The sequence below is a fragment of the Phyllopteryx taeniolatus genome, chromosome 16, assembly GCF_024500385.1.
Source record: "Phyllopteryx taeniolatus isolate TA_2022b chromosome 16, UOR_Ptae_1.2, whole genome shotgun sequence".
In the NCBI taxonomy this organism is placed as follows: domain Eukaryota; kingdom Metazoa; phylum Chordata; class Actinopteri; order Syngnathiformes; family Syngnathidae; genus Phyllopteryx; species Phyllopteryx taeniolatus.
Window position 1 is genome coordinate 7,151,724 of NC_084517.1, and position 15,466 is coordinate 7,167,189.

Consider the following 15,466-nt stretch of genomic DNA (forward strand, 5'->3'; position numbering starts at 1 on the left):
ACTCAAAGACTCTGGAAAAAATATAGCTTTGTTATTGCTAATAATGAGTAAACTCTTCAGTGGAAAAATGTATTGTTTGGTTTCTTCAATAAAGAGTCCACACAAGTCTTATTATACATTTTGTTAATTATTCTTGCAAAATTCCATATTCCAGCGGCATGGGGAACTATTGGCTAGCACATTTGCCTCACAGTTCGGAGGATCCGGGTTCAAATCCAGCCTCGCTTGTGTGGAGTTTTTATGTTCGCCCTGTACTTTTCCTCCCACATCCCAAAAACATGCATGACTGAAACACTAAATTGCCTGTAGGTGTGAGTGTGAGTGCGAATGCTTGTCATGCCCGCGACCCAAGTGAGGATAACCGATATGGGAAATGGATGGATAATTCCATATCCACAAATCAAAATGTTGTCATTCAAAACCTTTTGATTTTTGGAAGGAAACCAGACAATACATTGATACAAAGTTTTACTCCAAAAACAAAACTGTGGGACTGTTAATTTGTGTTCTTCGTTTGATATTTTTCTAAATCCTCCTGGCTTTTGTTTTGTAATATTTTTGTCTTATGTTCTGCGTTGGTCTGTTTTTATTTGTATATTGAATGTGTTCAATAAAGATTGTGGAAAAAAAGTCATTTCATGGACACGGCCACTAAATATGACGTCTTGGCCAGTGTCACTCATCTTTTGTCTCCATGGCTAAATTATTGACTATGTCCACTTTATGTTTCAAGTGGGATTGAAAATATGATCAAAAGTGTTACTCCTCACAATCGTGAGTGGGCTTCCCCAGCCCCTCATCACTGCTGTTGTGAATGGAGCAGGAAGTTAACCAGAAATCTGCCGATCGCTGGAGAAATCGGAAGTACGTCACGGACATGGTGTACAGGATCCACTGAAAACGACAACTCGCTAGCTATTGTATGATATTTACCGTGAGTATGACACGCAACCTTTGCATGTAACACAACGACAAGGAACCCTGTGATTTGTGTTTGGTCAGGTTGTGGTTTACTGGAGAAGTACGGGAACGCGTGCTGTGTCGTGCATGCGCACAGACTGCGTTGCTTAACATGGCGTCGCACTACGAGCCATCATACTTTTCAAAGAAATTGCGGACTGCCGCGAAGGAAAACTATTAAACTAAAGTTAGTTTTGGTTGTTGCTTTAGTCCGTCTGATAAATGTAGTCCATGTGTGCACAAGACTTTTTTTAATTTTTTTTTAAATTTTATTATATTATTATTATTATGGATTCTGTCTTTTTCTTGATTTGTAGTCAATCGAGTTTTTGTGCGGCAGAAACCGCAGCCTCCCAGACATTGCTCCGAGAGCTGGACTGTTTTCCTTTGCTGTAGATCTCCTGTTCAAGAACTGCCCACAAGTTCTCAATTGGTTTCAGGTCGGGTGCGGAAAGGGACCACATCATCAATTTTTTGTTTGTCAAGCCTTTACTGGCCAGCCACGTAGGGGAGTACTAGGATGCATGTGATGGAGCATTGTCTTGCATCAATGCAATTGTCTTTTTGAAAGATGCAAACTTCTTCCTGCATCACTGCCTGAAGAAAGCGTCATCTAAAAACTGACAGTATGTTTGGGAGTTCTTTTTGGGCCCATCTTTAACCCGAAAAGGTCCTACCAGCTCATATTTGATAGTACCAGCCCATACCACTATCACACCTCCCCTTTGCTGCTGTCTAACTGTTACTAAGTGTAACTCCGTGCCTGTTAGCGATCCAGCCACGGGCCCGTCCATCTGGTCCATCAAGAGTCACTCACATTTCATCAGTCCATAAAATCTTTGAGAAATCTGTCTTCAGATATTTCTCGGCCCAGTCTCGATGCTTCAGTTTACGTGTCCTGTTCAGTGGTGGTCTTTTTTTGGCCCTGTCTCTAAACACCGAACATCTTGTACTTTGAGGTATTCCAGCAAGGTTGCAGTTCTGAACTAGGACAGAACTTGAAGATAATGGGTTCCTGGTAGCTTCACGCATAATTCTTCTTAAATCCTCGGCGGTTAGTTTGCGTCTTTTTCTCTCCGCACGTTTCTTGCGGCCCTGTTGACTGTTCGCATCAAAATGTTTGGTTATGTGATCAGGTCCCAATATCTTTTATATTTCAAGAGTGCTGCATTCTTCTGAGAGACTTTTGATCATTTTTGACTTTTCAGAGTCAGTTAAATGTCTTCTGCCCCATTTTGTCTCAAGAAAAGAAGTGGCCTAATAATTTCGGACACCTGTTATATAGGATGTTGATCTCCTTAGGCCACAAATACACAGCACCTGCTTTGCTTAAATCCGTGAATCATTCAGGTTTATCCAGCTGGGAGCTAGGAAATGTGCCTAAAAGTGATGATATGGTCAAATTACTTACTTGCCTAATAATTCTGCACAAGGTGTGTAGACAATACACATGCATATCATAAATGTAACAAAGCAAGGGGTCTGTCTGCAACTGTCAAAAAAGGAGAGTGGTTTGCAATAATGATCAATAATAATAAATACTGGAAATGATTTATGGAGCCACATCAAAATTGAATGCCTGCATTAATTGAGTATTGTTTTTATTTTTATTTTTTTGCATAATGCTGTACATGCATGTTTCTTGTTTCATTTTTGATGTCATACCTATTGATGAATTTATAGTTTTGATGATAACCTTGGGCAGCACAGCAGACAAGTGGTTGGTACTACTGCCTCACAGCCCCAAGTCAGCTGGCAACGGCTCAAGTAATCCGTGACCCAAATGAGGACAATCGGCATGGAAAATGGTTGGATAATTATTGTCTCCAATGTGTGACTCGTCGCCAGCATTTAAATGGAACCTCATTGGAAATGTACCTGGTGGCTTGCCAATATGAATATTCCTGTTTGACATTGCAAAAACGATTTCCCTGAAAAAGTTTGAGATTAGGGCAACCTGTATTAGTACTTTGTACCCAGTCTTTATTTTCTGGCATCTGGAGATATTTCAAAATATTATTAACAGGCATTTCCAGCCCATTTTGGGGGGGGGGGGGGGGGGGGGGGGGGTGCTGAAGAACCCTTCAAATTAATCCCAGTACCCCGAAAATGTGAGAGCTAAAATGAAATCCCAGCACCCCTAAACCTCTCATCCTAGAATCGCCCCTGCGGTTTCCAATTCAGGTATGGTGTAGCGTTTGGTTGGTGCGAATGCTGTACAGTCTAAAGAATCCAGGTTCAAATTTGGGCTTGGGCCGTGGGAGTTGGCATGTTCTCCTTCATGCGTGTTCCTCGCACATTCCATAAACATCATGTTAGCTTTATTGAAGCCTCGGCAGTATATTGTCTATACATATGAACATAAGAGTGAGTAGTTGTTTGGCTCTATGTAGTGCTGGACGATATATCGAGAAGCTTGATTTGATTGATATTTTATTAATGCTTGATATGGAAAACGGGCATCATTGATTTTATTTTTTTGCCAGTCCGCAGAATTTCCTTCCCCCGCAGCAGCTCTCTGTTCCACAGAGACAACATGAAGGACAAGCTAGCAATTCGTGAGCAAGAAATAGTTCCAAAAAGGGATGATAACGTCTGTCATCTGGAAACAACAGTAGTCTGCAATACTTGTCTGAACGAAGTTGGGACAAAGACAGGCATATCCGTGTAAAATCACCTGAAGATGAAGCACGTTACCGAGTGCATGCATATAGTAATGTATGTATCACGCTAAAGCGTGTCGTTCCTGTAACATAACCAAAACAATGCCGTGGGCAGCATCGCAATCGTGGTGGCAGTTGAAGTGTTTTTGTGTTCATTCCATGAATGGGGGAGCAAGATAAGATAATAGTTTGGCAATCACGGACGAGATGGAATGTGCTTCAGGGCTTGTTTACGTTAGCATTTAGCAGCTAGCTTCGTTGCATGAGCAATCGCTCAAATACAACCCCAATTCCAATGAAGTTGGGACGTTGTGTTAAACATAAATAAAAACAGAATACAATGATTTGCAAATCATGTTCAACCTATATTGAATTGAATACACTACAAAGACAATATATTTAATGTTCAAACTGATAAACTTTATTGTTTTGAGCAAATAAACGCCGCCGGCTTCTCTGGGCCCGAGCTCATCTAAGATGGACTGATGCAAAGTGGAAAAGTGTTCTGAGGTCCGTCGAGTCAACATTTCAAATTCTTTTGGGAAATTGTGGATGTCATACAGATTTTGGAAAAACATACGCTGCCATCCAAGCCACGTCTTTTTCATGGACGCCCCTGCTTATTTCAGCAAGACCGTGCCAAACCACATTCTGCGCGTGTTACGTCAGCGTGGCTTTGTAGCGAAAGACTGCGGGTACTAGACTGGCCTGGCTGCAGTCCAGACCTGTCTCCAATTGAAAATGTGTGGCGCATTATGAAGCGTAAAATACGACAACGGAGACCCCGGACTGTTGAACAGCTGAAGGTGTACATCAAGTAAGAATGGGAAAGAATTCCATCTACAAAACTTCAACAATTAGTGTCCTCAGTTCCCAAACGTTTATTGAATGTTGTTCAAAGAAAAGGTGATGTAACACAGTGGTAAACATGACCCTTTTTTGGAACCTGTTGCAGCCATAAAATTCTAAGTTAATGATTGTTTGCTAAAAACAATAGTTTATCAGTTTGACCATTAAATATCTTGTCTTTGTAGTGTATCCAATTAAATATAGGTCGAACATGATTTGCAAATCATTATATTCTGTTTTTATTGATGTTTAACACAACGTCGCAACTTCATTGGAATTGGGGTTGTAGTTTCACAGTGGGCCACCGTCGCTGTCTGCGTTACCAGTTCCGGACAGTTGTGTTTGCTCAATGTGGCATTCGCAAGAAGGGGGTCGCATTTGGCTGTCAAAGGGGTTTGTTCCAAAAGGCAATTGGTTAATTACCAATTGCTCCAAATTGTATTGTATTATTGAAAATGATTGCCAGTTTCATATTATTGAGCAAAAAGCATGACTGGAATGCCGCTGTTAAACACACAAGCCATCGTGAAAGTTTCAGGAAATAAATTCACAAATGTCAACCTCGCCCGATGTACAGTATAGCTAATGCACGCATAACAATATGAAGCAAATGCAAGTAAAGAGCAACATTTAGCTTGAATTTCAACAACCTAGTTAAAAAGAGCACTGCAGTGAATTCTGGGAAGCAACAGCAAGCACCAAGATGCTTTGCGCTGCTTACAACGCCAAGACCATCACTGTGAGCCACATTGCCTAATGGTTTAGCCAGCATGGTTGACTTTGCCATTCAAGCAGAGCACACGTGCCTATGAAAAGCATGTGCTTATGTAGCGTGTGTGGATGGTCTCAAGTGGACAAATAAATACCTATACCATAAGTATCACATATTTCCATTGAATTGCATAAAAATAAAATTTCTATTAATAATACAGCAAATAATTATTCGCTACTTTGCAGATTTCATCTATTGCAGGGTTTTTCTGGAATGTAACCCCTGTGATAAACAAGGGATTACTGTAGTACCTAAGCACTGAGTTAGTCAACATACCGTGCTGCAAATGAAAGTAACGGAATAAGGATAGCGTTCTTTCTAAATGAAAATAGTGAAGTATGTTGCATTGAAGCTACTCAGACGAGCACAAGTCTTCCGAAAAGTTACTTAAGTCAATGTAATGGGTTAAATGTAGCGCCTTACTACCCACCCCAGCCAATGTTCCTGAACAGGATAAGTGGTAGAAAATGGATTCTTGGGGTCGAATGGAAGAAAAAATTATGGGTGGGCTAAAAAGGCGTTATGGGAATTCAAAACGTATTGTCTGTTGTCTGTTCATGTAGATCATGAGATAAATACATTTCAATGGATCCAAACCTTTTTGCAGAGTGTTACCCGTTTTGGACATCCTGGTCTGATACAGTCAGCGAAGATGGCAAAGCTTCAGGGGTTGGATTTTTGGAAGAACACCCTGAAAGAAGCTTGCTTCGTGGTGGCACCCATGGTGGATCAGAGCGAGCTGGCATGGCGTCTACTTAGCCGTCGCCACGGCGCTCACCTCTGTTACACGCCCATGCTGCATGCGCAGGTATTCGTTCGTGATGCTAATTACAGGAGAGAAAACCTCTATAATGAGGTTTGTGAGGAAGACCGACCACTAATAACTCAGGTAGGAATATATTTTGTACTGTAACAAAGCATGTGTCGTCGTCCCCCCCCCCCCCCTCTTTTACAGTATGTACATTTTGCTCTAAACAGACCACTGAAAAATTAGACCCAAGTATGGCATCGATTGATGACAAACTAGACCCCTTCTTTCTGAAATTGGCTGGAGAGTGGCAATAGTGAAGAAGGAACCATTCACTTTTTATTTATAACAATTGAACAATTTCAAAATGGTAGAGGTAAATGTGCAGAGATTCCTCCAGGTAAATTTAAAAAAATAAGGTGCAAATGGATCTGAACATATTTACAAAGTAATGTACCATGCACACTTATACTGGAACAATGTTTTGAAAATATTAAATGTGGTTCCTCTATAATTCGTTGTCTGAATCCTATATAATGTTCTTGGGGATTTTCCACATTATATATTATCAATAGGCGGCCTTGGCGGAATTGGGGTAGGCGTAAAACTCAATTCAAACTAGTCCATGGAAGCTCCTCGATGGTCAAGCCTGAATCCTCGCTCCTAGATGCGCGTTTAATACAAATGAGAAGCTCCTTAGTTTGGGCAGCATGAAAACAACTTGGCATTCTTTGGATGTTTCAAGGAGCAAAGAGGTAAAAACGTTGCAATGAAGAGATTTGAGATCACCCTATTTTATTTTTTATTTTTGTTAATCCCACAAAGATGGCGGCCACTTGTCACATTGCGAATTACAGTGGTTCCTCTTTTTCTTTTTCTTTTCACAGTTTTATTCTATTTATTCTTTTATTTTTCGTACAGTAATCTATCTGCGTGCTGCTGTCGAATTTCCCCTCCACGGATCAATCAAGGATAATCTTATCTTGATTCTCTGAAATACACATTCAATGTTTTTCCTCCTTTCCCTGATCCTACATAAGTATTATTTGTGCTGTTTAATGTTACTGTCTGCTGAAGAAATTGTGGAACAAAATATTCCTTTTTGAATAACTTTTTCTCCAAAGTAATGTGTTTGCTGTGCCCAGGCCTGCTAAAATGTTGACACATGATATTCATGTACTATATTTCTGTCAGGACTGTTTAGATTGTATTCGTGAAATTAATGATTTTTCTTCAATTATTCCCCCCCCCCCCCCCCCCCCCCCCCAGTTTTGTGCAAATGATCCTGATGTGTTCATTCAGGCAGCTCTTTTGGCCCAAAACTACTGTGATGCCATTGACCTCAACCTGGGTTGTCCTCAGATGATCGCTAAAAGGGGTACCTGGCCTTTTTACAGAAATTGATATTGATTATGATAATCAATATCATCAGAGAGCACAACATGAAAACTACTAACAGTTTTTACGGTTCTTGTTGAAGGGCACTATGGAGTTTTCCTGCAAGATGAATGGGAGCTGTTAAAAAAAATGGGTAATGCCTTTTTTGTATGACCACAGGTTGTTCTAAAAAGAGATATTTTGTGCAGACCCCATTGTTGTTTTTTTGTTGTTGTTTTTTTAGCTGCAGTGTAACTGTGGCAGTGGGGGAAGTAATTATTTTTAGTTAGTGATAATAGACAGAATATCAGTCAAGTTATAAAACATTGAATTTTATTGAGTGAAATAAGTATTTTATCCCAACAACTAAATCAGATTTCTGGCTGACATAGATTGGCTGGTGACCCTGTGACTGGCCTTTACCATAGTCAATAAACAAGCATGACATTTTTTTCATTATTAATTCTTTGAGAAAATTTAACAAATCCGGCGTTCAATTATTATTCCCCGCCTGTATGCATATACAATACTGTACTACTTTTGGATATTTTTAATCTGGCATGGCAGGCAGGGATCTGCACACTTATTGACGATATTCACAGATTAGGAAGAATATATGCCCGTGAGTATTGTTATATTACCAGTCTGTGTGTGTTACTACGGCGTTTGTGTATGAATATTCGTTATTTGTGACCAAATATTAGCTAACCCGTGTATCTGTTTTTCCGCTGACTGTGAGCATTAAGCTGGCGATTTCTTGTATTTAAATATAAAATGAGGGTAATTATTTTTGTTCTGCGCTTAGTTTTACAGTAAACTCAAACTTGGGTGTCAGTAAAACGGCTTCAAGTACGATCAGGGAGGGCAGAATAACATTGTACAGCCTGCAAAGTACGAGCTTCTGTATGAGGCTAGCAGCGTTAGCTTCAATTCGGCTATCGTCTTGAGGCTAACCCGAATGCGTGCCCGCCCGTTTATCCAGTCAGGCCGTGCTTTTACGGTTTCACCTTGCGTCATCACAACATGTCTTGGACGGGATGTTTCGGTGATAAAAGAATTTCAGACTGACACTGAAAATGCAGTTTTGGGCAATTTTCGGCAGCTGAAAATTTTTGGTGACTTAGAAATTAGTACTGACTCGAGTGCGTCAGTGTCTATAGTTAGGTGGTGGCCCGACACAGTGAAGTAGGCCACCGTTAATGTCGGACCCTGATCTGGACAGCTCTATCGATTTAAAATAAAAAATCTTCTCAAGAGGGAAAGTTTAAAAAAAAAAAAAAAAAGGCTGAAATGATTGGTTGCACAAGTGTGCATAATTAAATGAAAGCAACCCATTTTTTAGTCCCAACGCAGATCTTCACTGTGACTTTACTTTTGTCTACAAATTACTGTAGCATTAATCTTAAAAACAATGTTTCTCATTTAACAGTCATGTTAGCAAACGAAAAGCTGTCTGTGCCTATCACGTGTAAGATCCGTGTGTTTGAGGACATCGAAAAGACTGTCAGCTATGCCCAGATGTTGGAGAAAGCTGGATGCCAGGTATGTACTCTGATAATGCTATGAAACTTAATCCCGTTTCATTCATACACCAAGCGGCCACAACATGACCTCTTGCACAGTAAAATGAGATTTTTCTATAAAAGACTTCTTCCTAGTTTGTAACAATAATAGTGCTCAGTTTTGATTGACACTGTCAATGGGTATTACCAATACATTGGAACTCTTGAGGTCAAAGCCAATCTGTTCAGGGGGCTGTTGGACCATTGATCCATATGTTGCACGCATTTTCCCCTAGGAATTAATACTAATGGAAATATTAGTATTACTAATTACGAATATTTTATCCATGACTATACGGTTATCAATTATTTAAGTGTCATGCATTGGTGCCTTTATGCGTCAGTACGGAGTTTGTGTGTGAATATTGGTATTTGAAGGTAAATCCCACCCATGAATGCTAATTTTAGCTAGCCCGTCAATAGTTTTTTTTTTTCATTGATTGTTAGCGTTGTGAAGGAGAACTGGCATTGTTGGAGGTGTATAATTCCAATGGAATCAGTCAGTTGGACCTGGTTCTAAGTCGCAACTGAAGCTTCCTGGCAGCAGCCGCCGTGAGCCAGGACACTGGCTTCGCGAAGTGGATGTCCACGGCGACCAATCCCGGGTCTGCGTGGGTCCACGTTTGCTGGGACAGAGGCTGGCATAACCAACAAGGCGCCTTTATCTCACCCAGATGATTGTGAAGTGACGTAGTACGTCACAGCAAGTTGCGATGTTAGCACACTCCTCAACGCTGAGGTCACGTCAATCAGTGTGTTTCTTTAGACGTGCACACATGGTCACATGAGTTGTGCATCCAATCGGGTGCGTTTACGCTCAAACGAGGAAATGAAGTGTAGTCTGACTAAGCGGCTTGGATTCGTATTGACGGCACAAGCTACATTTTAAGCACAATGGCTCATTGTTTTATGCCAACACAAGGCCATGACGATATCGAGGCACTTAATTTCAAGATATTGTGAATGTTGTGACATCCCTACATACAATATTTATTTTCAAATGCTTGCCCATGACTATTTTTTGACTTGCAATTGGGAATCGGTGAACTTCGAGCCCTGAATTATGTTTAGAGGAGGAAATATTGTGGTTTAAAAACATAATGTTTTTTTTCCCATTTATCTTCAGCTACTCACAGTGCATGGCAGAACCAAAGACCAGAAAGGAGCAATGACTGGAATTGCTAGCTGGGAGCATGTCAGAGCAGTCCGGTGAGCTGCAATAATCTTATTTCAATCTTTGATCATGTACTATATTAAAAATAGACATATTTCTTCCCTTCTAAAGCAAAAATTGTAATGTCTTATTATTTTGCGGGATAATACATTATAAAGAATGCTACCTTGAAGTAGAGACCACAATCCATTTTGTGACACGGTTGAATAAATTTTTTTTTATTTCAAATCTAAAAAATTAATTCCAGAGTCCAAACGTTTTCTGTCATAAATCCCTTGAGTTAAGGAAAATAATTGATTAGTCAACATTCAGAAGTACGAGCAGAAGTTAACCCAATATCAGTTTCTTAAATGCACCTGAAAAATCCAATTTTTGTACAGAACAGGCATCTTATTTAATCTGCGTCCCGCGTCTGAGACAAAAATGACCAGCAACGCATAAAGCTTGGTGAATCTGTGTCCGACGCACAACATTGCTTTCCTCCGTACAGTATCTGCGTGTTGCTGAAGTGCTCCAGCGACTCACTACTAAATGTACGAGTCCTGTTTTGGTGCTAGCCAATCAGAGGCAGAGTAGGGCGAGTTAGCGTTCCGTAAATACAATGGGCACAAGACATTTTTCCGGACTCGATACATTTTCATTGTGGGGGTAACACCCCGTTGTCTGGGCTCACGACACAATGAGCCGCTGGCGGAACGACGCTGCCTCCCTAGTGGCACACAACTGGGACACTTTGGGGAAAGTTACCTATTCATAATATTCGCTAGCCCGTGAGCTAACTAGCTAGCGAGCTACGGTGGTAAGCAGCTTGCTCTGGCTCGCTAGATCGTGCCGTCGTTGTTTAAACCAGAGTTTACTAACTGACGGGCAGTGGTCCCAGAAGCAGTCCCATACGGACCCATACCAAAGCCCAAAAAGAGAGGTTATGTTTCCAGACCTTATTTTGACTTCTATTTTAAGTGGCGCAACAGATTACTGGCTTTACGATAGTGGTGAACCGTACTGACCGATCACATGCGAGTTCAGCCCTTCAACCAATCGAATCTGCATCTCAAGCCCTAATCAATGACTGCGACAGAGACGAGGAGAAACGTAGCGGGGGCGAGAGAAAAAGACTCGGCGTGGAGGTTGAGTTCAAGACGGAGAAAGATTAGAAAATGACCGATGAAGGAGAGAACACTTAGAACAAACGCCGCTTGGAAAAATGTAACGGCCAGAGTCATTTTTGTTTCTACTTCCTAGTGGGAAGTTCCCACTAAGAGCTCTTATTAAAATTGCATGCAGTATACTGTAAGTGAAACGCCATTATGAAACAAAACGGTTTTGAACACACACAACCTCTAAAACGGTTCACTTGTTAAGATTTGTCAAATAAAAAAAAAAAAGAATATTGTTTGAGACTTCACTGTCATGTCAAGATGCCAAACCGAAAAGGCGAAATTCAAACTTTTATTTTTCTGAAGTTAAGCACTTTATTTGAACACGTATAACTTTTTTATTTCCTTGCTCTTCCTGTGAAATGCAGCCGTACTTTTATTTAGTAAATAAGAGCAAGGTTCACAGTTGTGCTCATATGTTTGATTACCAGGGCAGAATTAGTAAATGTGTATAATTCTTTATTATGGTCTAATATCATTATTTCAGTGGCATAAAAAAAAAAATCAATGATTAGTACTGTTTATCATGAAAGTTTTTGGGAAAATATATCTTTCTAAAAAATTTGCTTTCGTGGCAGGCCTAAATACAAACTGTATAATATATTGAGAGAGAGAGAGAGAGAGAGAGAAATGGACAACACAAAAATATTGTACAAACAGTATAAAATATAGAGTAACAACTGTAATAAATATCTGCAATATATTGGGACTGCGAAGCAAGAACCGTGCTATAGTGGAGGATTACTATGCGTGTTTTCCAATGATGATAGGGACTCATTGTTCCAGGGCTAGGGCTCATTTTTTCCATAACATGTGCATCCCGGGATTCACAGTCTCAAAGTTCCTTTTCAGCATCACATCTCATCAGTGTCATGTGCTTGCATTTTGGAAAAAAGTCTTCCAAAAAGTGGGGGGGGGGAAGCTAATGAAGTTCAAATGGTATTCTTTGCCAGCTCGGTGAGCTCAAGTCACAAGAGATAGCCTGAAGTCTTCTGCCGTTTGCGGATATGTTGAATCATTTCGTGGAAGTCAGATAAGATTTGAGGAATGAAATTTGAGCATACAGTGCTGTGAAAAAGTATTGGCTCCCTTCTCAAATTCTTAGATTTTTGCATTTTCCCCACTTGAATGATGAAGATAATCAAACAAATGTAAATATCAGACAAATATAACCCAAGTGAACTTAAAATCCTGTTTTTAAATGAAACGATTCAAAGTTACCTGTCCCTGTGTGAAAAAGTAATGGCTGCCTAAACCTAATAACTGGTTGGCCATCCTCAGCAGCAACAACTGAAATCAAGCGTTTTCTTTAACTGGCAATGAGTTTTTTACATCTCTCTTGAGATATTTTGGCCCATTCGTCCTTGCAGAATTGTTTGAAGTCAGCAAAAATGGAGGGTTTTTGAGCATTAATGGTTTTTTTTAAGGTCATGCCATGGATTCAAGACTGGACTTTGACTTGTCCACTCCAAAACCTTAATTTTGTTTTTTAAGCCATTCAGAAGTTGACTTGCTGGTGTGTTTTGGATGGTTATCCTGCTGCAGAACCCAAGTGCGCTTCAGCTTGAGGTCACAAACTGATGACTGAACATTCTCCTGAAGGATTTTCTGTGAAAGAGCATAATTCATGGTTCCATCAATCACCGCAAGATGTCCAGGTCCTGAAGGAGAAAAGCAGCCCATGACCATCACACTACCACCACTATGTTTGAGTGTTGGTATGATGATGTTTTTTCTGAAATGCTGTGCTGCATTTATACAGATGTAACAAGAGACACACCTTCCAAAAAGAACTTTCATCTCGTCAGCCTACATAACATTCTCGCAAAAGTCTTGGGAATCGTACAGCTGGTTTTTGTGATTGTTGTTGTTTTTTTGTGTGCAAAAATTAAGACGAGCCTTTGTTCTTTTTGGTCAGCAGTGGTTTTCACCTTGGAACTCTGCCATTTTTGCCCCTTATTGTTGTGTCATGTGCACTGACCGAAACTGAGGTAAGGGAGACCTGCAGTTCTTTAGAAGTTGTCCTGAGTTCCTATGTGGCCTCCTGGATGAATCATTGCTGTTCTCTTGGGGTAATCTTTGTAGGCTGGCCACTCCTGGGAAGGTTCACCACTGTTCCATGTTTTCTCAATGTGAGCATAATGGCTCTCACTATGGTTCACTGGAATCCTAAAGCTTGAGAAATGGCTTTTTGTAACCCTTTCCAGACTTGCATCCATCCACCCATTTTCTGAGCCGCTTCTCCTCACTAGGGCGTGCTGGAGCCTATCCCAGCTGTCATCGGGCAGGAGGCGGGGTACACCCTGGAATGGTTGCCAGCCAATCGCAGGGCACATACAAACAAACAACCATTGGCACTCACATTCACACCTACGGGCAATTTAGAGTCTTCAATTAACCTACCGTGCACGTTTTGGGGATGCGGGAGGAAAGCGCAGTGCCCGGAGAAAAGCCACGCAGGCACGGGGAGAACATGCAAAGTCCACACAGGCGGGGCCGGGGATTGAACCCGGGTCCTCAGAACTGTGAGGCTGACGCTCTTACCAGTCGTCCACCGTGCCGCCCCTTTCCAGACTTCAAGATGTCAATTTATTTCTCGACTGTTGTGGATCGATTTCTTTGGATCGTGTGATTTTGTTGCAGCTTTTTCAGATGTTTTGTCGGGACAGCTTCTGTTGAAGGGATTTCTTGTTTGAACAGGTCTGGAGGTCATCAGGCTTGGGTGTGATCAGTGAAAAGTAACCAAAAATTGTGATTAGACACAATGAATGAATGATTTAGCAAAGGTGCTAATGACTTTTTCCTCACAGGGCCAGGTAAATCACCATTTAAAAAGAGCGTTTTTAAGTTCACTTGGGTTATATTTGTCAGCGATTTGAATTTGTTTGCTTATCTTCAACAAAGTGGGGAAACTGCAAAAATCTAAGAATTTGAGAAAGGGGCCAATACTTTTTCATGGCACTATATTTTTCACAAAAGCTCCAACTTCAAGGTACCAATATCAATCAAATGAAAAATTTCAACTGAAAAATATGACGTCTTACAGGAAGGCTGTAAATATTCCTGTATTTGCGAACGGGAACATTCAGCATCTGAGTGATGTGGAGCGCTGCATTAAGGAGACAGGAGTGCAAGGGGTGATGAGTGCAGGTGTGTACCAAATGTACTTTAAAAGCATGAATTGTTTTTATTGACAAATATCTTTCCTGTTTAGAGGGTAACCTCCATAACCCAGCACTCTTTGAAGGACGTAGCCCCCCAGTTTGGGAGATGGCTGAAGAGTACTTTGAAGTGGTGAGGCAGCATCCCCCATGCAACCTGTCCTATGTACGAGCCCATCTCTTCAAGCTGTGGCACCATACGTATGTGTTTTTTATTGGATTTACTCTTACTGTGTCACTGTGTGGCAACCACATCACCAAATACGAGATTTATGCTGCAGGCACGGTTGAGTTTGTTTGCTAATCTGCTGGATTCCTCATTTTTGTTTTCATGTTTTTCCTCATCTGCTTGTTTTGTACGTCTTATATTTGAACATCTTGACTACGGTGATACAGAGGAAGAATTAATTGGGAGGCAAGTCTACGATTGTGTTTTTCTTTACTGAGAGATTGTTGGTTGCTCTCTGTTAATGAAAGAAAGTGGTCAAAGGAAGTAACTTGAATTTGACAAAAGTCATAATAAATAGAAATTGACTGAAAATTAACCAATGAAAATAAGATATTGCTTTTGAATTGTCTTTTCCTTTCAGCTTGTCCTGTTAGGGGTCGCCACAGCGTGTCATCCTTTTCCATGTAAGCCTATCTCCTGCATCCTCCTCTCCAACACCAACTGCCATCATGTCTTCTTCCCTCACGACATCCATCAACCTTCTCTTTGGTCTTCCTCTCGCTCTCTTGCCTGGCAGCTCCATCCTCCTCATCATCCTTCTACCAATGAACTCACTCTCTCTCCTCTATGACGTGCCCGAACCATCCAAGTCTGCTCTCTCTAACTTTGTCTCCAAAACATGGAACCTCGGCTGTCCCTCTGATGAGCTCATTTCTCATTGGATCCAACCTGTTCACTCCCAGAGCGAACCTCAACATCTTCATTTCCTCCAGCTCTGCTTCCTGTTGTCTCTTCAGTGCCAATGTTTCTCATACGTACATCATGGCTGGCCTCACTACTTTCTTATAAACTATAACGACTTTCATCCTCGCAG

General features: G+C 40.9%; 1 protein-coding gene across 5 annotated transcripts in view; it reads left to right on the forward strand.

Moving 5' to 3' along the window:
• Positions 1-664: 664 nt before the first annotated feature.
• The window catches only part of dus1l (dihydrouridine synthase 1-like (S. cerevisiae)), a 37,032-nt gene continuing 22,230 nt past the window's right edge, over positions 665-15,466 (forward strand). Inside the window, exons 1-8 of one of the 5 annotated variants that reach the window (XR_009784968.1) lie at positions 665-934; positions 5,852-6,133; positions 7,262-7,370; positions 7,473-7,523; positions 8,799-8,911; positions 10,058-10,140; positions 14,309-14,412; positions 14,477-14,624. Coding sequence is in view for 2 of the 5 variants with exons in the window: in XM_061750476.1 (XP_061606460.1) it covers positions 923-934; positions 5,852-6,133; positions 7,262-7,370; positions 7,473-7,523; positions 8,799-8,911; positions 10,058-10,140; positions 14,309-14,412; positions 14,477-14,624 (902 nt within the window). In the remaining 3 variants the exon portion in view is untranslated. The remainder of the gene's footprint in view (positions 935-5,851; positions 6,134-7,261; positions 7,371-7,472; positions 7,524-8,798; positions 8,912-10,057; positions 10,141-14,308; positions 14,413-14,476; positions 14,625-15,466) is intronic. The other 4 variants (XR_009784969.1, XR_009784970.1, XM_061750476.1 and 1 more) reach the window with 4 other exon arrangements.